Source organism: Quercus lobata, chromosome 3 (assembly GCF_001633185.2).
Source record: "Quercus lobata isolate SW786 chromosome 3, ValleyOak3.0 Primary Assembly, whole genome shotgun sequence".
Classification (NCBI taxonomy): Eukaryota; Viridiplantae; Streptophyta; class Magnoliopsida; order Fagales; family Fagaceae; genus Quercus; species Quercus lobata.
In genome coordinates this window covers 49,609,408-49,635,162 of record NC_044906.1, presented here as the reverse complement: position 1 = coordinate 49,635,162, position 25,755 = coordinate 49,609,408, and the positions used below count along the sequence as shown (strand labels likewise).

Genomic DNA, 25,755 nt, shown 5'->3' with positions numbered 1-25,755 from the left:
TATTTATAAATATATATATATATATATATATGTATGTATGTATGTGTTTGTATATATATATATATATATATATTATAATAAATATAAAAGTTTACCATAAAACATTTCCTCAATTCAAAACTAATTATTCATGGTTTTAAACTTTAGTATCAATTAAAAGGGAAAAAAAATAAAATAGAAAGTTTAAAAGTTACCATTGCATACTAAAAAAACAAATAATACTAATAAGTTAATGCAAATAAGTTACCATTCTTTCCTAACAAAAATTCAAAAATTACAAAACTTAAAAAAAAAAAAAAAAATCTGTACCGGCCGGTACGCCCAGTACCGGCCAGTATTGCCCGGTATTGGCCGGTATTTTTACCGGTACGAAACGTAGGGGTTAACCGTACCGGATCACCGGCCGGTACGGTATATTCCGGCCGTACCGGCCGGTACGGTACGGTATCAACAACACTGGTTCAAACAAAACTTTTACCCTTCTATAACTCAAATTACTATCTTTTATCCCTGATTGGTGAGCAAAATTTCAATGGTAAAATGAGGTGTCTATAATCCTCTCCCTCATGGTCCTATGGTTACTCAAACTCTCTAAATCTAAATCCAAATCTTGGTTGTTCATTCCTTTGAGAAAGTCTTTTTTTTTTTTTTAAATAGTTTCCTCTACAACAAATGCGGTCTAATTTGTAGTTTTTTTTTTTAATTGTTATTTACATTAAAGTGCTTTTATTTTCACACATTGTGAGAACATGACCCAAAGGGATCGACATTCTTTTTTAATGGAAAAAAAAAATAAAATCCCTCGCTAACGAATTTCAACTTTCAAGGTGGAGATTAATTTAACAATGGATATTATTTCCTTATCTTATGGGATTTACATGTATTCTCCTTTCTCCACTCAATTAATTATAAAGGGAAAATTAAGAAAATCTCAAAATGAACTTCATTAAAAATTGAAAAAAAAAAATCACATGAAATAACCAAAAAAGAATATAAATTACATGGCTTTGGCCTAGGTACATTTTTTTTTTTTTTAGAGAGTTTCAACTTATGACGTTCGCTTCTGATGATAGTTTTTTATCATCAGACCAAGACACTATTTAGTTTTTGGTGTAGGTTGGGATTGAATCTCAGATCTCTTATTTAACCATCAGAGACTTTACCAATTGAGCTAACTAAAACCCACATAGCCTAGGTACAATCTAATAAAAATATATAGGATTTTATTTTGTAGGTAGGTGTGACCATTTTATCTTGTTAAATTTATATGACTTTTTATTTTTATACAGTTGTTATTACCTATGTTGTTCACTTAGTGTACGTGCAAGTTAGATTTGAGTTTATATGGAAGAGTAAATAAGTTATCTAATAGTACATCTCGATGAGAAACTCAAGAGTGACAAAAATGCAAGCTTTGACATCATAATGTCTAGAGAAGAAGAAAGTGATAGCAAGAATATAAAGTGGACACAAGATGTACATGGAAAACCCTAGGAAAGGGATGAAAAACCACTGTTTGAGTAAGAAAAAATCATTCTTGCTCTGTTTAGCTTTGTATTGTATGGAAAAAGATACCACCTTGTACAATAAGGATGTTCTTCCTTAAAAGAGAGACCTTGTTTTCTACCTTACGTTCTTATCAACTTTCTACTTTCTTCTCAAAGATCTACTTGGGTTCTTCTCCTAAAAGTCCAGCTACATGTTCCTCTTATAATTTAAGGAATATGGTTGAGTACAAAGACAAGTGTCAAGTTATCATTTTCCTATTTTGGACCTTACTATAGTTGGGGTACTATTTGGTGACTAGAGGAGATATAATACGCCAACATCAGCATTGTGGCATGCAGGTAAATGACTTCGCCATTGCACGGGGAACAACTTTTAGGCGATGAGAGGGACATTAGAAATACTGTAAGTGATACACGTGTCCCTAAAGTGGTCCAACATGCACTCAGCCAATAAGGGGTGTTTTTATAATTGCTAACCTTAGAATATCACTATCTCCCTTTTGTGAATGCTTGAGTACCATGTCAAGTGCATATATTACTTCCTTCCTAAGGCAGTCACGCCCTTGGAATAAGCTAATGATAAAACCTTGCAGCCAACCTTCCCCCTTCCTTTGCTCATAGCCATTCCATGTGTAAGGCCCAAATCCAGCCACATCAACACTCTCCCATGCCTTGGCTAGTGTACTGTTAGCCCCCTGAGTGCCAATGGTGTTTAATGGCTAAGGCCTTTGACAGTGACATCATTTTAGGCATTAACACTTAAGCAATCATACCTTGTGACGTTTGAACATGGACACATGGCCTGCAGGGGTTTTTCTAGCCATTTTAGCGTCTCTTTGTTTCCCGCGTTTTGGCAGATAGACATTACTCCTTATAAATGTCATGTCTCTTCACTTAACTGCAATTAGTGATTTAAATAAGAAAGATCTCTTCATTCTTCATTCCTTCTGTATCTTCATATCTTTCTTAGAAAAAACCTCAATCCGAAAAAAATTATACCTTTCTTCCACTAGTTCTAACTCCCCAAAACACACCTCGAGTTCCTTTGAGGATGCTTCGGGCTCCCCAGACAACAACATTCCCTCACCACCACCAAGTCCTGCACATCTTCCTCTCCCTTTCCCAATACTCCCTCTACCTCCCCAAGTCTTCATTTTGGAGGAGGTTCATCCTTTTGACTTAAGTGAGGATAAAGGTGAAGACTCTGAAAAACTTCGCTACAGGCTGAAGAAGAAGCTAAAGAGGCAGAGTACAATGCCTTCATAGCGTCTCTCTCTAGGCACAAGAGAAGGCGCAGGCCTTCTCAGTCAGGCTCTGAGTCTAGTGCTTCGGACCCCTCTGACTCGGAGAAGTTAAACTCCTCTGATAGCTCTGATTTAGGGGATGATGAAGGTGAGGCAGAGGAGGATGAAGAGGATGAGGAGGAGATGGAGTATCTAGAGGAAATTGGGGATGACTCGGATGCTTATGCGCCTTGGTCTCATTGATCTACTCGTCATTAATCCTGCAGCTTTCCTTTCTTTTCTTTTTTTGTCTTTTATTTTATATGTAAGCCATATTATTGGCCTAGGTTGTAGGATTTTTAGTTTTTCTTTTAAAACAGTTGTTATTTTGTTTTATTTGTATTTGTGTTTTTGTATAGGGAAGGGGTGATAGGCCCTAAGGGCCAAATCATGTAAATCTCCCTTTCCAATTTTGTAATATTTAAACACAAAACATATACGAAAAGTAATTTGTTTTCATCATGGGTTATAGAGCATATGTTTACATTTATTTTATGCCTCATGTTTTTTTTTATTATATATATAATATCCCTGCACAAAGGCATAAAATGTAAACATGTTAGTCAAACAAATGAAACAAAGTGAAATTGAACCTATTGGTGAGGAGTTACACCTTTCCACTTTGTCTGTGAAGGCGGTTTCCTTGATTTTCTCACCATTAACTACTCTCTTGTTAGTGATTCAGTTTTTTCCCTTTGCTGACACATGTCAATTTTAAAAAGACACCCCGTTTTTTGAATGATCTCTTTTTAGAGGGAAAAGAATAACTTCCCAAAGTATAAAAGGAAAGAAATATTTCTTCCCTTATTTCTCTCATTCTTTCCTTATCTTCTTCTTCTTCTTCAACCTGAAACCCAGAATCCTTCCCAAACACAAAACCATGGGTCTGAAACGTGGTCTAAGATCCAGCTTTGTAAAATTTTCAGAACCTTCACCCTCAAAAATCACTAGGCCTCTGCTAGGGGGGATGAAAATCCTTCCACAGAGGAGCAATGGATTATTTCTCCCTTCTTTGAAGATTATCTATTTGACAAAAGTATCGATTGGGACTCGACTCCTTGTTCTGAAGATCCTCCCTACACAGCATGTGGAGAGCTTAATGATCTCCTAACAATGGATCTGGATTTGAAGCATATTCCCAAACTTAGCACTTAGGGCTGTAAATGAACCAAGCCGTTCATAAATAGCTCGGGTTTGATTCAATAAAAAGCTCGTTCATGTTTTTTTGTTTATAAACAAGCCAAGCTTAAGCTTTAGTTTTAAGCTTGTTTAATAAACGAGCCAAGCCCGAGTAAAAAATATTGTTCATGAACAAGCTCGTGAACACCAAGGCTCAATACAAAAGTAATAAAACAAGTTAAGCCTAGGCTTATTTATGAGTTTGGTAATAAAATTGATATGAGCTTAACAAGTAAACTCATATCTTTCTAAAACTTTAATTAATTATAAGTTGAGACCACTCATCCAAACCAAATAGGCTAGATAATAAACTTGATATAGGCTTGATAATATACTTATGTTGGATCTCAAGCTCAAAAGCATGATATCGAGCTTGAGTGTGGGCTTGATATTGAGCTCGAGCTTGGGTTGACTAATGAATCAAGCCAAGCCAAGCCGAGCTCAAGCTTTTATACTTTATAACGAGCTCAAGCTTGAACATTATTTGTAGGCTCGTATCAAGCTCAAGCCGAGCTTGAACATTCACCACTCGACAAAGCTCGGCTCGTTTACAGCCCTAACACTTGCAAAGGAGATTTTGCTCCTACCATAGGTGTGGTCTTCAAATCCCACATTTGTTTCTAGAGGTTAGAGAAGTTGGTGTCGAAGAGTGTTGGCTGATCCTCCCTTCATGGAGATTCTGCAAAGGGTACATCTTGAGCACACAGTACTTGTATTTTCTGGCTTGGACATCAGCAAGGACAGTGAAAGCCTTTTCTCTCTCTCTCTCTCTTGTATTGGTGGAACTCCATTACTCACACCTTCTTCACAGGGTGTCAAGAAATATCTCCCTCTCTAGAAGATGTCTATGAGATATTGAGACTTCCCATATTGGAGATGGTGAAGTGGTCAATATTTCTTTGTCTCCTAATGAAGCTAAGGCCGTGAAATTCCTTGAAGATGCAATGAAGAAGACCTTGAAGAAACCAGTTCTTAAGGCGGTAAGAAAATGGAAAACCCCCAATGAGAAAGTACAAGAAGACACCAGTGTTGGTGGGGAAAAAGGCCCTAGAGCCAACTTTTGGGGATGGATCAGATACTTTTAGAGGGAGTACGCTGATGGCATGGATAAGGAAGCCAATACAGATTCTTTCAAGGAGGGCACTAACTTTGTTGTAGGAGAAGGTAACTTAAGCCCTTATGAACTTGAAGCTTTATTTCTTTCTTATTATCTCACCATCTATTTGAGGGATATCCTCATGAGAAGATTTTAAGTAAGCATTTCTCTCTAGCTGTTAAATTAGCCAAAGGACATTCATTTCCCCTTGCTCCCTACTTTTTAGGAACTCTGTATTCTCATCTAAATCATTTTACTCTTGACTTGCAATGCTCATGGGGTAGATTTCAAGTAGAAACCTTTATATCTGTTGCATTTTTACAAATATGGTTGTGGGAACATTTTAGGAATTATGCCCTTGTCCCTAGAGTTTTAAGCTCTTATAAAACTAATCTGCCATCACCCCAAGGGTTGCCACGCTCTTGGCATTGGAATAAGTTGGTGGTGTCTTCAAACAGTTTCCTTAGCAAAGTGTTGGATGACCCTACTGATTGGATAGCCAGACCCTACTCTGCCTTGAAGGGTGGGCTTCCCCCACTATTCACTTCTCTAGATAGTGTCCCTATTTCTTGTTACAGGGATACTCCTTGGGCGGAAGAAGAGCTTTCTTTGTTGCCTATGCCTTTCCTTCTCACCTTCAAGCACGTTTTCAAGAAGAATATGAAACCCAAGTTTATAATCCCCATAGGTTTGCCCGCCAATTTGGTTTTGACCAAGGTGTATTGGGGCATTTCTCTACTTTAGTCTTGCCCGCTATAGTGGCCTTCTTAGGCTTTAAAAGGGAAAACCTCATCAAGATATTGGTATCAAGTCCCGAAATCCCTTTTACCTCCCCCACTAAAGCTGGACTACTTTTATCCAGGTTCAAGTCATGGTGGTCTGATATTAGGGAGCATGTTAGGAATTTTGGAGAAAGAGAGTGGGGCCCAACGGGTAGATGTCCCATCTATCTTTCAAGGTGATTTGACTTTGAAGCTCCCTACCAAAGCCAAACTTTCAGGCACTAGGAGGAATAAGAGTGCAAAAATTTCTTTTGTAAAGAAACCTAAGGTACACACTTTCTTTTCCATGATGACTTTGCTTTTGTAATATCATATCTTAATCAATGTTATAAGTAACCTTTTCTTCCTTTCTCCCTTTTAACCTTTGACAGGTTACAAAATCTGTTCCTCAGGCTCAAACCAAAACAAAAGTCATTCTTTCAACCCAAGAGGTTTCTGTGCAAGAAATGACTTCTGATGAGGAAACAGAACCCAATGCTGAAAGGGGGGATTCAAATGAAGTGTATGCCAAAAATCCTCAGGAGAAAGAATACTTTACATAAGCTACTTCCAAGAACCAAGAAAGTGAAAGCACCAAGACAAACTCTGATCCACTATTGTCATTGCTTTCTCCTGATCTGAGAGCAACATATTCTCAACTGCTCTCAAAATATCCTGAGATAATGAAGGATACTGACAAGTGGACACCGTCTCTTAGGGGCTTTCTTTTGGGGCAAATTAGGTCTATAGTGTCCCAACTACAGTCAAAAGGCAAAAAGGATTTTCTGGCTCTTCCCCTTAATGACTTCTTTTCCACACTGAGCGAGGTTGAGGGCTTACGTGTCAAAGTCAATTGGCTAAAGAGTCGTGTCATTGCATCGAGGGACTTAAAGAGGGCAGGACCCTCTATTCATGCTTCCTTGTCTTCACTCCATGAGTTGAGGGCTAAAGAAAGCTCTTATGTCAACAAAGTGAAGGAGACAAAGTCAACTTTAGAGGTACATGGCACTTCAATCACTCAACTCCAGGAATCTATTAATAGACATCAAGTGGAATTGACATCCAAGCAAGAAGTCAGTTTTGCCTTTCAGGCTCAGTTAGAAGGTGTCATAGCGGAACACAGTTCTTTGAGGAAAAAAATTGAAAAGTTGGAAGGCAAGCTAGGAGCTCTGAGTCACCCAGACTTCTCTTTTGAAAACATTAATTCTCTCATAAATATTATTTAATTTTCAAGTTGTAATATTTTATGGTCTTGAAAGGCCACATGATTGTATTATAAACTTTACTATGCTTTATTCAATTAGGACATTAAACTTTGCATGCATTTCATGAATAGTAGAATATGAAGTAACTGAATAGAAAGACTTTGTTTATAATGATATATACGTATTGTGGAACATAACATTAGTCTGACATCATGGAAACTAAAAGATATTTTTACAAGACTAAGCATAGTATTTCTTAAGGTGACCTCCACTAATGGGGCTATACACCTTTATACCTACCTTATCTTTCAGCCAATAATGTCCAGTTTGATGTGCTTCTTCCACTATGTAAGGTCCTTCCCACTTTGAAGAAAACTTGTATTTGACAGCTCCAGCCACTCCTCATACATGAGAAGTAGTTTTCCAAACAAGTTCCCCCACTTGAAATCTTATTTCTTTAACTTGGCCTTCATACCTAGCCTTCATGTTGGCCCGGTAAAGGCGGTTATGAGAGGCAGCATTATTGCGCTTTTCTTCAACAATTTCCAAAGCAGCTTTTCTAGGTACTCCTGAAATCTTTGCTAGCTTCACTGCTAGCCTTACCAAATCTATTAGGATGACAGCCTCCATGCCATAGACTAGAGAAAAGGGTGAAGCTCATGTAGCTTGTGTCCTATGAGCCCACAGAGCTGTAGGAAGCTCCTCTTTCCATCCCTTTCCATTCTCCTTAGTCATTTTTCCCAATATTTTTAGCAATCTTTTGTTGGAGGCCTTAGCTTGACCATTTCCTTTGGGATAATAAGGTGTTGATGTCATGTGAGAAATGGAGTACCATTCTGTTAATTGACGTACATCCTTATTCAAGAATGGTGTGCCATTGTCAGAAATAATTTTGCTTGATACCCCAAAATGACATACTATATTCTCCCTCAATAAATTAGCCACTGAGCTACCTATTGCTTTCTTCATGGCCACAGCTTCCACCAATTTAGTAAATAGCTCAGTAGCTACCAATATCCATATACATCCCTCAGAAGGGGGATTTAAAGGACCTATGAAATTCAGCCCCCAACTATGGAAAGGATATAGAGCCACAGTTGGATGGAAACTCTGATGGCTGGTGTGTATCTCATCCCCTCACCTTTGGCATTCTTGACATTTCTTGGCGAAGTCTTGGACATCTTTCTACATTATAAGACAGTAGTATCCCTGGTGTAAAGCCATTTGCCATAGCCTTTCCCACCTGGGTGTCCTGCTGGCTCTCCTTCATGCAAAATTGAGAGAACGCCATTGGTCTCTTTAGTGGGAATACATATCATCCACCTTCCTTGGAAGCTTCTTTTAAATAATTTCCCTCCACTACTTTGAATCTTGTCACATATCTTTTCAATTTTTTCTCTTCAATAGATTACCAAGTAGTATACCTTGTAAAAGGTATCTCAAGTACGGACCCTGCCAATTTTCCTCTAGTATCCCACCATTAAGCATTTTTGCTTGATCTGGTGGAACAATGGAACAAGTCTTGCAACTCCTTTGCTTTTCCTAGGAATCATTGACCATTTATGGCTAAAAGACCCCCAGCCTTTACAATCTTTTGTACAAGCCAACATCAAGGTTTACCCTACAAATATCGTAGTGTAACCTATGCAACTGTGTCAGCCCTTCTTGTCTTAAGACACACTTCATTAGCAACCCTTCTGCTCCTCTGTAAAACAAATCCCCATTGATCTTGAGGAAATCCTTCATATTTGATGGTCATTGCCTTCAACAAGGGTTCTCGCCAATCTTGAGGGAGGCACAGTTTCATCATGGACTAGACCAGGTTGTTTCTCCACTTAAGGCGTCATCTTTTTTTTCTTTAGCACAAACTTAGTGGCTAGGGTAACCAGCAAATCAGCCAACTTGTTTTCCTTCATGTTAATCACTTTGCATTCTATGGAGAAACATAAGCTCCTGGACCGTAGCTCTGTAAGCAGCTAGGCTAGAATTATTTACTCCATAGGTTCCCCTAACCAACTTAATGACTAACTTGGAATCCCCCAAAACCTTCAGCTTCTTTATGCCAAGTCTTTTGGCAGCCTTCAGTCCTACTAACAAGGCTTCATACTTTGCTTCATTATTAGACTAAGGGAAATGTAGCCTGTAAGAAAACGTATGTTCCTTCCCTAGTGACTTCAATACCACTCCTATTCCTCCCCCTTAAGATGTGGACGAGCCATCAAAATGCATTGACCATTCTTGTTCCTCTGTCCCCAAAACCTCCTATTGGGGAAATGAGAAATCACTTGTCCCAGGAAAGTTATCTAGCAAGTCAGCTACTGCCTAGCCTCTGATGGTAGTTGGTCTTATGTACTCAATATCAAGGCACGATATCAGGATGGACCATTGCGCCATTCTCCCTAACAATTGAGGGCGGGTTAAGAGATATTTCACAGGATTACTCTTGGTCACCAACTGTACATGATGCCCTAAGAAGTAATGATTGAACATAGCAAAAGCTAAAGACAAACATATCTTCTTAGCAGTTGAGTATGTTAACTCTGGTCCCTTCGTAAGCCTGCTAATATAGTACACTGGCTTTTCCACCCCTTCTTGATCTTGAGCTAACAATGCTCCCAAAGATTGCTCTGTGTTGGCTATATATAACAAAAGAGGTCTACCAGGTAAATGGGCCACCATTGTATGGGAATCCGCCAATATTGTCTGAACCTTCTTGAATGCCTTTTGGCATTGATCACACCATATGAAGGCCACTCCCTTCTTAGTCTGCTCCACCAAAGGCTTTAGAATTTTAGCTAAACCTAGAATAAATCGTCTTAAGTAAGAAACTTTTCCCACAAAGCTGCTCAGCTCTTTCAAAGTTGTAGGGGGGCTGAGTGCAACTATTGCCTTGGTCTTTGTAGGGTCCAGATCAATCCCCCTATGATGGACAAGAAAACCCAAGAACTTCCCTGAGGATAGCCCAAAAGCACATTTAGAAGGCTTCATCCTCAAATTATGCTTTCTGCATCTTTTAAAGACTTGCCTTAAGTGCAATAAGTGCTTAAATGGGTTTTTGCCTTCACCACAAGATCATCAACATAATCTTCTACTTGTTTATGTAGCATATCACCAAAGATCAAAGTCATAGTTTTTTGGTAAGTAGCACATGCATTCTTTAACCCAAAAGGCATCACCTTATAGAAGGAATTCCTAAAATGTGTTCTGAAGGCGATTTTCTGGGCATCTACTGGCTCCATAAAGATCTAATTGTACTCACTTAGGGCTGTAAACGAACCAAGCCGATCATGAACAACTCGGGCTCAGCTCGATAAAAAGCTCGTTCATATTTGTTTGTTTATAAATAAGCCAAGCTTAAGTCTTAGTTTTCGGCTTGTTTGATAAACAAGTCAAGCCTAAGCAAAAAAATTTGTTCGTGCACAAGCTCATGAACAATTGGGCTCGATACAACACAAGCCAAGCTTAAGCTCGTGTATAGCTTGATAAAAGGCTTGATATATATTTGCTAAATAAACTAAATATTTTTACATTACACATATTTTAATAATAAAATTTCCCACATGCATACAACTGGACTTCACCATATTTTACTAAATATTTTCTAGACTTTAAAATTTCCACTTCTAGAGTTCTCTAGTACAGTAGCACTTCATACATACAGGTGGACTTCACCATATTTTACTAAATATTTCTAGACTTTAAAATTTCAATTCTAGAGTTCTCTAGTAGAGTAGTACTTTATGCATACAGCTGGACTTCACCATCTCAGGTGTCCCTTTGTTGTCTTTTCTTATCATTTTCATGTGTAACAGTTTACTAGTTTAGTCATTTACTAAGTATCCTTTCCATTTGAATACACTATTTCTTAATACAGATTAGTTTCTTCTCTTTACCAAAACTTCACAATTTAGTTCTATCATTGAACCAAAAAAAAAACCCAATTCAGTTTTATTCAAACTGAAATTCTCGGCTGTCACTGAATGAGTCCATGTCTATCCTATGTAGTTTGTAGCCTAAAACTCTTAGGCTCTCTTGGAAAGACCGAAGCTTCTTTGAGAAGCTTCAATCTCTCTCTCTCTCTCTCTTTTATCATCAGTTTCTTTATTTTCCCCAAATTTTCACAAAGAATTGATTAGCTCTCTCTCTCTCTCTCTCTCTCTCTCTCTCTCTCTCTCTCTCGTGAGTCCAAGAAATTCCACCAAATCTGCCCTATATCTCTTTGCAACAAATGAACAAGTCCTAGATTTGGAAGAGTTAGATGCTAGCAAAGAGGATTTAGAGTCCAGTGTTTACCGAATCACCATGTAATTTAAGGGTTCTAGTGGGTGTGCAAAGAGCTCCGACAACAGCTCTAGATCCGGTGTAATATTTGGCATCACTACCATCTTCGCTCTCTACCTCCATCCTCCAAGTCGTTCATAGCCTTCTCTCACCATAGGTAAATTTTCATGTTTAAAAATTTTCTATATATTTTTATAGTTGTTTGCATTATAGTTTGTTTGATATTGCAAAATCATTTTGATTTCCAAGTTATGGTTGTTTATGAAATTTCTATATAACTTAGAAAAATCTTGTTGGTTGAATTCATTTGATAATAACTTAACTTTGTAATTAGTGGATTGTGGTTGTGGAGTCTGGTATGTAGTTTGGAATGGGTCTGTGCTTTTCTTTTCCTAAGGTGCAGAGTCCTCTGTGGTTAGCTACTAAAAATGTTATAGTTTCTTTGTACTTAGCTTTGTTTTGTGCTATGTGCTATGTGTTTTTGGATATCAAATTTGATTTCTTGTTTATTCATATATGTTTTGGAATGTTAATTCATTTAGATTTGTGAAGTGGAGAGTCAACAAATGGATGCTCCTACTACTGAAAATCTAGATGCAGTAATTAATATTGATGAGAATGAAGAATCTATAAAAAATAATGATGTCAAACTTGAAGAAAATCCATTTAAACAAAAGAAAAGGAAAAGGACTTCTATGATTTGGAATGACTTTAATGAAATTATTCTTCCTGATGAAACAAAAAAGGTTCAATGTATTCACTGCCTTAAAAGACTTGCCTATAGTAATAATGGTGAAACAACACAATACCATAGGCACTTGAAAGGTTGTCTAAGTCGTAAACTAGCTAATAAGAAACAAAAACAGTTAGCTGTAAATGAAGGTGGGGTGGAAAGTGAGGTGGCAATAGCAAACTTTAAGTATGACCATGCCAAGGTCAAGGAAAAGGCTTCACATATGATCCTTGTGCATGAATACCCTTTTAATACGATGGAGCATGAGGTTTTTAATGTTTTTATGAAAATTGCTACTCCTTATTACCAGAAAATTTCACGCAATACTGCAAGGAACGATTGCATTTCTACTTTTGAGTTGGAGAAGAAAAAATTGAAGACTATGCTTGGTAGTGTAAATAGAGTAGCCTTACTACAGATTTTTGGAAATCTGGACAAAAAATTAGGTATATATGTCTCACTTGTCATTTTGTTGACTCTAGTTGGAAATTACAAAAGCGAATTATAAATTTTTGTAATGTACCACCTAAACATTCCGGAATTGTAATTTTTGATGCTATCTTTAAGTCTTTTCTTGATTGGGGGCTTGAAAACAAGGTGTGTACAATAACCTTGAACAATGCTAACAATAATGATGCAACTGTAAGAATTTTGAAAGATGCTATCAAAAGGAAGCTTATGTTGGGTGGCAAGATCTTTCATGTACAAGATGGGTTGAGTGAGATTGAAATGATGATTGAAAATATCCGTGAAAGTGTGAAGTATCTACTTGCATTAGAAGCTTGTCTTATAAAGTTTGGTGAGATTGCAAAGCAATTGCAATTACCGTCCAAGAAGTTGATCTTAGGTTGTCCCACACATTGGAATGCAACATATGCAATGTTGGCTACTACCTTGGAGTTTAGAGAGGTGTTCCCTAGGTACAAAGATAGAGTTGCGGGGTATAATTGGCTGCCTAGTAATGAAGATTGGGATAGGACAGAACATGTCTGCAATTTTTTATCAGTTTTTGAAGAAGTCACAAATGTCATATCAGGAAGTGAATATCCAACTGCAAATATATTCCTTCTTGAGGTTTGGAAGATAAAAGAAGCTTTAAATGAGAAGTCACTTGATGAAAATGATTACATTAGTGCTATGGCATGTAAGATGAAGTTAAAGTTTGACAAATATTGGGGTGAATGCAACTTTGTAATGGCCATAGCTGTTGTGTTAGATCCTCGGTTCAAAATGACTTTGATAAACTTTTCTTTTCCAAAGATCTATCAAGGGTTTGAAGTAGCTAGAAACATTAATTGTGTTCATGATTCCTTATATGAACTTTATAATGAATATGTTGCGCACTATACTTCAAGCAATGCTGGACAAAGTGCATCTAAATCCACTAAAGGTAGTAGTAGTGTTGGTGACAATAATTCAAAGTTTAAAACCAGAGGTAGAATGGAGTTTGATCAGTTTGTTAGAAATGCTGATAACATACAACCTCTAACGACCCCACACCAACTGTATAGATATTGTCCACTTTGGGGCCCATACCCCTCATGATTTTGTTCTTCCCCAGGTTGCGCTAGGGAAAAGGCCTCTACACATTGAAGGGATGTCATTCCTTATAAATACATTCTCATGTGCTTTCCTAGGCGATGTGGGATTCCATAGAATGCAAGACCTGTAACGACTTCGCCCCAACTGTGTAGATATTGTCCGCTTTGGGGCTCATACACCTCAAGGTTTTTTTCTCTCCCAAAGCACATAGCAGTGGGGGAAAAGGCTCTAAACATTGAAGGGAGATCATTCCTTATAAACACATTCCCATGTGCTTCCCTAGGCGATGTGGGATTCCATGGAATGCAAGACCCCCCTTTTTGGGTCACTACAATCCACCCCCCTAACAAGCACACGTGTCCTCGCGTGTGGGACCCACACTTCCAGCTAGAGCATGGCTCTGATACCATCTATAATGACCCCGCCCCAACTGTGTAGATATTGTCCACTTTGGGGCCCATACCCCTCATGGTTTTGTTCTTCCCCAGGTTGCACTAAGGAAAAGGACTCTACACATTGAAGGGAGGTCATTCCTTATAAACACATTCTCATGTGCTTCCCTAGGCGATGCGTGATTCCATGTGCAAGACCCCCCTTTTTGGGTCACTACAATCCCCAAAGTGGAAAATATCTACATAGTTGGGGCGGGGTTGTTACACAACCAGCAAAATTAGATTTGGATGTGTACTTGGAAGAATGTATCTTTTTATGCTCGAATGATTCAAACTTAGACTTTGATGCTTTGGAGTGGTGGAAGGCTAACAACCTTAAATTTTGTATTCACTCAAAATGGCATCTGACATACTTTCCATCCCCATCACCACAGTAGCTTCAAAATCTGCATTCTCTACAAGAGGTAGAGTAATTGATGTGTATCGAGCTTCTTTATCAACAAAAACTGTACAAGCTTTGCTTTGTGGTGGTGATTGGGTTCGACCTCTTTTGCAAAACTAAGAAACAATCAAAAGTAAGTGTTCATCACATTTATTAATTCTTTTCCGAAAAACAACTTAAATTTTTTTTTAATTTTTGTCTATTGTAACAAAGACTTGAAATCTAAAGCTTCTAATTTTTTTTTTGTAGGTTGAACCAGGGTCTACTAGCATCACGAAGATAGCCATACCTTTTCCAAAATGATGCTATCGTAAGTGTATTGTTTAGTATGTGTGTGTCTTTTTTTTTTTCATTAAATGTTTTTTTATAGTTCTTTTTTTAATTTTTTATAATGTTCTTGAAAGCTTATATTTGCTTTTACATGCAATTGGAAGGATAATGAGTTGAAGGATTTTTTGTTGTGGATGTTAGTTTTTTGTGTCTGCAAGAGGGTGTAATTGGTATGTGCTTTGTTATTTGATAATGGTCTTTTATATCTATGATTTTCTTATATTTGCAAAGGGCATGTCATGTTGATATGGTGCATATTTATAATACAACAATAATAATGTAAAGTTGATTTTCTCTTAATTTACTGAATATTGACTATAATTATCATCTTCCCCTATAATTTCTAATGTCTTTTTATTATTTTTGGTTGTTTTGTATGAAGGTTGTTGATTTTCTGATCTGGTGCATAAAGACCTAGATTTGTGAATGATAGATGGTCTTTTGTTTTAAAAAAAACTAAATATTCTTTTTGTTAATGGCATGGTATTTAGCATATGATAACTTAGCATATGGTGATATGGATACTTTTGAAATGTCATGTCAAGAGGGTCTTTTTTTTTTAAGATTATAGCTGCACAGATGACAAATGTGGATTTAAGACTTGTATTTTGAACAAATATTAAAGCTAGAGACAAGGAAGTATGAATGGATAGATTTAATTACGTAAAGCTTTTATTTGAGTAATTGCTAATCACAAGTGGAATTAGAAGCATGAACAAATGAGTATATTATTTTCTTATTTTTGTTTACTTGATTGTTGGAGATTTAAGCACTTGATAATGCAATTCTGTTAGATCCCAAGCAAAAAAGCTTGACTTGAGCTTGAGTTTGAGCTTGATGTTAAGCTCAAGCTTGGCTTGATTAATTTATCAAGCCAAGCCAAGCTGAGCTCAAGCTTTTGGGTTTTCCCATGAGCACGAGTTCAAACATTATATTTAGGCTTATCTCAAGCTTGAGCCAAGCTTGAGCATTTAATTTTTACTAACGAGTCGAGTTCAAACAAGCACTACTCGATTGAGCTTGGCTCGTTTACAGCCTTGTCACTATAGCCATCCATGAAAGGAAAACGTTTATGACCAGCAGTTGCATCCACCAAAAATATCAACATCGGGGAGTGGGAACTAATCTTTAGGGCAAGCCTTATTAAGATCCCGAAAATTCACACAAATTCTTATCTAGCCGCCTTTCTTCTTTATAGGAACTATGTTAGCCAACCAACTTGGTATAGACACCGCATTTTGTACCATTTACGACTCGGGCCCCCGTTCCCCAATGATACCCGAATTCCAAGGCCCAAGGTTGGTTTAGGGTCTAATCAGATGTTAAATTGACTTGAGAGGTGTTAAAATGGAAAATATAACTTTTAATGAGCAAAAATATATTTTTGGAAAATAAAGGCCAAAGAAAACTCACGGTTTGCGTACACAAGCACAAGTCTACGTACACAGCTAGGGTTTTAAAGACATAAAAAGGCAAGTTTTCTGCATTAAAGATTGAGGTTTGGAATGAATCCCACATTGTCTGGGAGCCGTTTCAACCCCCTATTTTTCAACTATATAAAGCCTTACATGGCACCTTTTCAAGAAACAAAAAATCCTAAGGGAAAACCTAAGATTCACTAAAAATAGTGAATCAAAGAGGGAGTTTTTCACAAAACATCCTCAAGTCAATTTTATTTGATTAGGGCATTTTCTGGCCTTAATCCTTTGAGTTTAAGACTACTAATCGTTTCTATTGATTTGTGAATAGATTGACTGAGGGGAACGGTCAAAATCAAGCTTGAAAAACTTCTTGTTTGAGGTATAGAGCTTAACTCTTTCTTTTTCTTTTCCTTTTCTTTTCTGCCTTCTTGTTATATTTTAATCTGTTTCTTTGCTTAGTTTATATTTATATATGTTTGTTTAGGTTATTTTTATGATTTCTTTATTTTTTCTTTTTAAAGCATGTTAGACTGTTAGATTTAAGCTTTCAAGTCTTGCTATGTTTTTATGCTTATCTGTTTTCTGGGTTAGGGTTCAGGCGTGTTTGCGTACGCATACTTTTGTATGTGCACGCATACTCATGCCCAGAAACCCTAATTTTGATTTTCCTGTTTCTTTTGCTTTGTTTTGTTTTACCTAATATGCCTCTGTTTTAACCTTCTTATATGCTTTTAAGTTTCTTTTTCGTTGTTCACATGTTTGTTTGTCATTGCATGCTAGATTAGGGTTTATCTTTTTGTTCCTTAGTTTTAATGCCATGCCATTCATTCACATGTCCATTCATTGATGCCATAGGTGTTATGATGCAATGAGGTAAGTAAAGGTAAGTCATGCATTCACATGTACATGCATATTTTTTGATAACATGGTTTGGTGATAAGCATGAATGTGTTTAATCAAACAATGTGTTCTTAATGATCTTTATGTTCCCAATGTGATCCTTTGATGTTTACAAGTTGCTACCTTGGATGAGATATATGATATGATGCTAGATGAATGTTAGGTGGATGATATGTATGATGATAACATGCTAGGGTTTATGCTTCAATATGAGATGCCATGATAGATGTATGCTAGATTGATGAAATGCCATCATAGATTGTATGCTAGTTTGATGAAATGTCATGATAGATGTATGCTAGGGTTGTATATGTGTGGGTTTGGTTTTTTATGCTTTATGGATGGATATATATGTGTTTTCGGATGATGATGCCATTTTGTATGCTTAGATGTATGCTAGTGTGTGTGTGTGTGTGTGTGTGTGTGTGTGTGTGTGTGATGTAGAATACAAGTATTGAACATGCATTTAATAGGGTTAAGATATAAGACACAATGATGGGAGGTCAAATTTAGGGTTGGGCGGTCTTGGGTGCCTAATACCTTCCCAAAAACATACCTAAACTCCGAACCCATACTCTGTAGTAAAATCAATGGTCTTTCCTCGAAAGGACGCTATATTCATGGTTCCTAGACCATATAACTAGATGGTGACTCTGACACTTTCAATTGTGTCCACACTTGGACATTCAATTTCTTCTATAAATCCCGCCTTCAAAAGCTTATTCACTTCAACTTTTATCTTTTCTTCCACATCTAAACGATATTTCATTGGTGGTTGCTTCACAGGCTTAGCATTAGGATCCACCTTTAACTTATGCGTTACAAAGTTCAAACTCAAACCTGGCATTTCTTGATAACTCCAAGCAAAAAATCCTTATATTCCCTTAACAAGGCTATCAGCTTTCTTCTTTCTTCTTCAGGCAATCCCTTGCTGATTTTGACCAACTTTTCTCCTCCTTCTCCATTGTTCAGATCAATCTCAACAAGTTCCTCTTGCACATTCTTAACAACATCATTCATGTATCCAAAAGCTTCTTTCACAGGTTGCTCAGTTATATGAACCTCTTTTGGCTATTGAGTCAGATTGGGGGGATTAGGCTCACCATCCTCCTTATCCCCTTCTTCTAACTGTCAAAACTCATATATCACCTTGCCATCAAGCTTGGTGATTCTGCTTATCTTGGAGGGCCTTTTTGGCTCTACAACCTTGCCATCATCTTCTTCCTCTCTTTGTAAAGCAATGGGGTTAAAAGGGAGAATTTTGTTTTCTCCTTCGAGCTCATACTCCTGATATAGGGCTAACTCAACAAAATGAAGGTCTGCTATATCAAAGGGCATCCTAGTGGCCTTAATGACCACCTGCCTATTCCTCCAAATAGCCTTCACACATTAATGATATGTGGAAGCCACAGCTTTATACGCCTTCAGCCACAAACGGCCTAAATGATGTGATAAGAAGTATTCCCTTCCATTACATGCATGAGAGTAGGTACTCGAATTGGCTCAACCCTAAGATCAAGAGACACATGACCTAGGGTATATTGTTGTAGAGACCTTATCCCTGCTACCTGAAGTGGCTCTGGAATAATCCTTTCTCTTGAGATACCTAGCATCAAATGTTGGAAGAGGCAGGATGTTGGTGGATGCACCAGTGTCTACCAAGGTCCTTTTGATTTGAGATGCTCCCAGAAAGGCAATAAGATACAGAGGTTTATCACTATCAACAACTCAATTGGCCAAATCTCTATTTGGAAAGGAGATTGAGTCCTTTGCTTCCTAATATACCACCTGCATCAAACTTCCTTCAAAAGTTTCCACTTCTTGATTCCTTTCCATCACCCTAGTCAGAGCTTAGGCTGCTTCTCTCCTAGCCAATGGCCTAAGACCTATTCCTTCAAGAAAGGAATGTATCTTATCATCTTGCTGAATTCTTGTAACCATTTCTTCATCTTGTAAAGGCATAGGTGTTAAGCTATTACTAGCCATATCCTCGACTTCTTCTTCCATGGGATCCTCACGACCCATGAAGAAGGTCATTGCCACCTCTAGCCTACACATCCTTAGGTCTGCACTCTTCCCACCTTTGATAACCAAATCACCTTTGGCTATCCGGTCATGGAAAATGTTCCTCAAGGCATAACAATCCATGGTATGATGATCACATCTCCTGTGGTACCTGCAGTAAAGTGGACCTCGTTTTTCTTCATCTATGGGTTCATGCTTGCATTTAGGCAACTTCTTTTTACCCTTGGTTACCTTCTTGGGCTCCTCCACCACAACAACTTCTACCTTTTTGCCTTCTCTCCTCCAAGGCTTTTTGGGTGCATTTGTAATCTGTGAAGTCAAGCCCTTTGAAGGCTTTTTAATAGACATACTTGTTCTTCTTGAAGCTTCCACAAGCCTTGTAAAGCTGGAAATCTACAAATTTTCAAGATAAGGATGATATTCATATAGCATACCAGAGATACAAACATCCATCAACCTTTCCTCCTCCATAGGGTCATAACATAACAAAGAGAGGTCTCTGAACCTGCGAATATACTCCAACAGCCCTTCAAACACCCTTTGCTTTTCCTATTGTAGATCTAACAACGTAAGCTACTCTTCCAAAGAACTTCTTCATGAACTATGTTGCCATATCATTCCAACTCAAAACTGACCCTGGTGCAAGGCTAGTGTACCAAGTAAAAGCACGACCTTCAAATGACTAGGAAAACTCCTTGAGCCTTAACTCATGATCATAGGAATGAGCCATCAATGCATCTACGTACCGCCTGATGTCTTCCCTAGCGCTCCCTACCATGCCATCATACTTAGGGAAGATGGGAGGAGTATAGTTGGCAGGATAAGGCTTACCAACTACTTCCTCAGAATAGGGAGGCCTAGAATCAATATAAACAGTACTCCCTACTTTCTTAGCTTCGAACAAGATAGCAGTAATATCTTCCTTAGTCAGATAGGGAGATTCTCGAGGACCTTGACCACCTTGTAGGGCTTGAGGTATGAACGTTTCCTGACGTGGAGCCTGGAATTCTACCCACATGGCAGCCTAAGAGCGTTGAAGGTCCTCATTGGCTATCACAATATTCCTGTTCTTGGGCTGACTAACCTCACCAGAAGACTCTAAGCCCTCAATGTGCATGGATATATGCTCTACACTTGGCCCTGCTTGCTAGTTTTCACCCTAACTAGCTAGTACTCTCGTAACTTTTTTCCTCGAAGGCATGAAGAAAATGAGAGTAAACGGAAATATGCAAACCAATATAAAACTCACTCAAAAAGGGAATAACCAGAGATTCTCCCCAGCGGAGTGCCAAAAATGTACGTACAAGTTAGATTTAAGCTTATATGGGAGAGTGAATAAGTTATCTAACAATACATCTCGATAAAAAAGCTCATGAGTGACAAAAATGCAAGCTTTGACATCATAATGTCTAGAGAAGAAGAAAGTGATAGCAAGAATATAAAGTGGACACAAGATGTACATGGAAAACCCTAAAAAAGGAATGAAAAACCACGATTTGAGCAAGAAAGAATCATTCTTGCTCTGTTCAACTTTGTATTGTCTGGAAAAAGTGGTAACCCTTGTACAATAAGGATGTTCTTCCTTAAAAGAGAGGCCTTGTTTTCTACCTTACGTTCTTATCAACTTTCTACTCTCTTCTCAAAAGATCTACTTGGGTTCTTCCCCTAAAATTCCAACTGCATATTCCTCTTATAATCTGAGGAATATGGCTGAGTACAAAGACATGTGTCAAGTCATCATTTTCCTATTTTGGACCTTACTACAGCTAGGGTACTATTTGGTGACTGAAGGAGAAAGAATATGCCAACATCAGCATTGTGGCATGCAGGTAGGTGACTTTGCCACTACCTGGGGAACAACTTTTGGGCCATGAGAGGGACATTAGAAGTGTTGTAGGTGATACACATGTCCCTAAAGTGGTCCAACATGCACTCAGCCAATAAAGGGTGTTTCTATAGTTTCTAACCTTAGAATGTCAGTATCTCCCTTTTGTGAGTGCTTAAGTACCATGTCAGGTGCATATCTTACTTCCTTCCTAAGGCAGTCACCCCCTTGGCACAAGCTAAGGATAGAACCTTGCAGCCAACATTTCCATTTCCTTTGCTCATAGCCATTCCACGTGTAAGGCCCATATCCAACCACATCGATACTTTCCATGCCTTGGCTGGTGTACTGTACACTTAGTGTCTTTTCAAACAATCAAATACTTGAACATTCACTATCTTTACTCTCTTTTTTTCCTTAAATCACTAACTTTATAACAAAAAGTTATTATAACATGATAAAAATACACACACATGTAACAAACCCTCAATATTTTCTAATTATTAAATTATATAAAGTTGTATTATATTTTTACCATACACGCACACATTCATACACACTACAATTCACACAAATAACATTATAACAAAAATATAATAATAATAATAATAATAAATTCACAAAATCAATATCAAACACACTCACAAACACTCATTCGTCACTCTTAGAATCAGAGATTCCGAAATAGATAGATAGAGAAGAAAGATGACATGAGATTCATGAGAATTAGATCATATGAGAGAGAGAGAGAGAGAGAGAGAGAGAGAGAGAGAGAGAGAGAGAGAAGTTTGTGATCTGTGTTGTTTGGATTTGGAATGAGTTGATCTATATTATTGTTTGGTTTTGGGTTGAACTGATATGTGATCAAGGTGTGCAAAAATATTTTTTAGTGTACATGAATTAAACTAGTAAAAAAATATTTTATACATATAATTATTGGCGGAAATCACATTTTCGTCTCTACATTTTCAGGCGATTCCCACTTTGATCCCTAGATTTTATTTTTACCGCTTTTAGTCTCTATCCTGAAAAACGCTTCCCGTTTTTGTCCTTGTTGTTACATCAGAAACGGAAAATGCACATGTGGCTAACAGCAGAATTAAAAAAAATATTAAAAATATTTTATTTTATTTTAAAATAAAATAAAATTTTAGTTATCAATAATTTTAAAATAAAAATATTAAAAACTTTAGTTAAAAATAATCGTTCTTCATATTCTTCCCCCAAGAACATGGTTGCCCAAAACACTTTAAGGATGAAAATTGCTGAAAGAAATTGCATCAAACCATCACCATTCTTCTATTCTCCTGGTACCCACCTCAATTTTCAACCTCAATTAATTAGACCCCTTTGAATTGATGTTTGTGGTTAATTAATAAGTAAATAAATAAATGAACCCAACAGATTTATTATTCTCTTTTCCTCGTTTTTTTTCAACAAACAAAAGTGATGGTCAATGTTCTCCAACACCCAGCTCGAATTCGTGAGTACTTCTTTCCTTAGCTTTCCCAGAAACCAAACAAAGAATTAAATTAAATTTATAAAAATAAAAATCAAAACAAAACAAAACAAAGTTGAAGAAGGACCTAGAGCTTGCCACCGCTACCACCAAAGGTCATGTGGGCATCAATATCTATCTCCAGAACCTTTATTTGGTCAACGATATCAATGACCATAGTTGGCAAAGGAGAGTTGGTGCCCCAGGCCTCCTACTCCTGCAATATAACAAACCCATTGGCAGGTTCTCTAGGAGGAGAGCAAGAGGCTGAGGCTGAGCTTTATTTACTCTTTTATTTCATTTTGTTAGTTGATTGTGTTAGAGTATCTGAGTTTGATCATGGTTTTGTATATGTTTTTACTTGTTTGGATGCTAAGAAAATGAAATAAAAGAGAAGACAATCTTGAATTTCTTATTTTTTTGGCAACCATGTTCTTGGGGGAAGAACATAAAGAACAATTATTTTTAACTAAAATTTTTAATATTTTTATTTTTAAATTATTGATAACTAAAATTTTATTTTATTTTAAAATAAAATAAAATATTTTTAATATTTTTTTCAATTCTACCGTTTGCCATGTGTGCATTTTCCGTTTTTGATGTAACGGCAAGGACCAAAACGAAAAGCGTTTTTCAAGATAGGGATTAAAAGCAGTAAAAAAAAAAATCTAAGAACCAAAGTGGGAATCGCCTGAAAATGTAGGAACGAAAATGTGATTTCCGCCATAATTATTTTTTCCAAGTCAATGGGTTCATTTGAATCCCTCAACAACATGTACAATAAGCCATGTGTTAGATACCCACCTCATCCATTAAAGATCGGTTTTCTATGATACAATGACGAATATAAATAAATTCACATTTCTATCATAGTATCATACAATTAACGGGAAAAAAATTTAGAATTTATTGCATTCTTTGTTTGCATATGTAAAAGCTAAAACTAACAAAGAAATGAAACAATAAGGTTAGTTACCAAAGCACATAAAAAATGAATGAACACAAAGAAACGATGAATAACACATCTTATCTTGAATTCTTGATACCCATGGATATTATTGAAATGTATGAAAATGTATAGATATGTAAAAGATGAAAGTGCATCATAGATGAATTTCTTACACGATGCTTGAGAATATTACACATGTATTTCTAAAAAATACAAAAAAAATACAGATTTAATATCATATCTAGAAATTTGACATCTCAACATTTTTTTTTTTTTTTAATAATTATTCTACGTAAAGTCTCTCATGTTTCAGGCAAGAAAAGCATATAAACCTACTCTATATGACATGCTAATCATATGCAATCAAGAAAACCAATTTTATTTTTGGTTTTTTCATTACTTGATATGATGCAAGATTAATGAACCATGCTAGAATTCATTAAGCGAAAGTGATGCATGAATAAGGTAATCTTTCAAGATGTCAATGGGAAAAAATAATAATAATAATATATTCATCCTAAGCATTTAAACTCATAAGTCTTTGAAAAGTATACATATCAAATCCTAATCTAACATATGGAAAACAAGATACATGAAACATATAGAATTATGTGATGAAGATGCTATTATGACATACATCTAAATCAACTTAATTAATAATAAGAAACCCTAACAGCATCAGCATATACTATCATGAAAATAATTAATCAAAAAGGTTAGAATCCATATTTGCATGCACACTAGTCCTCATAAGCCTGCTTGAGTGGTAAATCTTCAAACTTGCACGTACATGATCCCATGAACACGAACCTGGTCACCATTCTCCTTCATTGGATTCCCTCAATTTTTTTTTTTTTTTCCTGCATTTGAATTCAGGAACTCTTCTTATAGCCTTAATGGAGTGGCTGTGTGGTGATGAGTAGTGATGATGACCTATCAATCTACCTAGAAAGGGCTTGAATTTGTGTTAATAATGATTGATGAATTAAGAATGAATTTTATGGTGGTGACGTCATGGTGTCCTCTTATCATGGTGGTATTTCGTGGGTCTTGAGGGTGGAATATATAATGTTTTCCAAGCTAGCATTTATAAAACTCTAAAACTACCTTCCCTTATTTAAAGTTTAAAAATAAGTGTTTTTCAATAGTTTTTAGGACATAGGGGTCGTGCATTCAGAGATAAAACCTTAATTTATCCCTTATAAAAAATTAAAAATAAAATCAGATTAAAAATAGGTAGTATATGGGAACCTAAAACTGGAGAGTCAATCAGCCTTCTAGTCCTTGATATTTTTCTATTTTTATGAGATGAATCAAGATTTCAAAACTTGTCATGAAATCTTTCTTGATTAGGTTACCCCATATTAAAAATATTTTCTTTCTCAAAAAAAAAAATCATTTTAAAGTATCAAGATAATTATGTAAGGACTCAATTTGTAACGACCTCAAAATGATATTGGGTTCACACGTAAAAAGGCCCAAACAATATCATTTGTAGAGCGTGGGTTTGAAAGGCTGGGCCTTGGTCACCGGACGGTGGTTGGTCATAGTGTTTATACACATTTAAACCGTGTTTGCTCGAGGAGTATTTCTCCCTGAGGCGGTCTGGGAGGCTCTGGTTCTGGGCCTTTTTTCCCAGCCTCCTTTTTCCGGATTGCTTGCTTTCCCTTTTATATTAGCTTGTATCCCTTATCCAACGTCCACGTGTAGGTTCGACTTTCCAGGACTGATACTTGTCCCATCAGCCCATACCCAAAGTGGTTGGAGGTGGTTGTAAAAACTGAAAAGCATGATTCTGTCAGGTGCAGAGTATTCAATGGCAGTAATGGCAGCTTTCCCTTTGTCCTTGGTCGCCATACTGTCCAGCGGTCCTTTCTCTATCAACATAGATATTTTAGGTTTTTCCCAAAACTGTTTCTATACCGTTCTTGCCCTTTCTTTCAGGAGGAGCTTGGGAATGCCGAGGACAGAATCATCCTCGGCTATGTCTCAAGATTACTTGGACTTTTATTATACGTCCTCGGCTATATCCCTCTTTGTCTCAAGCCTTGGGCCCCAATGTAAAAATGGGCCAGGGCCACAAATTATTGGGCCCCAATGTATTCTATCATATGATTTCCTTTTATTTTTATATTCTGAACGATGCTTAGGGCAGAAACCCATATTAAGAAAAAGATATTATTCTAAGCTTATTGAAACTATTTGGCACAATAATGCCAGGATGAAAAAATGATATATAGGGCATAAACCCTTATTAAGAAAAAAATATTATTTCTGAGCTTATTGAAATTATTCGGCACAATAATACCGACATGAAAAAGGGTTGCATACCCCGAACTAACCGAGATGATGGCTGAATGCTCGGTGCTGTGCAGGAGGTAATCA

The 25,755-nt window shown here is 36.9% G+C and overlaps 1 protein-coding gene across 1 annotated transcript; it reads left to right on the top strand.

Moving 5' to 3' along the window:
- The first annotated feature begins 6,510 nt into the window (after positions 1–6,510).
- Positions 6,511–13,702, top strand: LOC115981009 (zinc finger BED domain-containing protein RICESLEEPER 1-like). Its single transcript, XM_031103201.1, has 4 exons — positions 6,511–6,825; positions 11,856–12,440; positions 12,614–13,551; positions 13,684–13,702. The coding sequence occupies exons 1-4, from the start codon at positions 6,511–6,513 to the stop codon at positions 13,700–13,702; spliced, it is 1,857 nt and encodes a 618-aa protein (XP_030959061.1).
- The last annotated feature ends 12,053 nt before the right edge of the window (positions 13,703–25,755 follow it).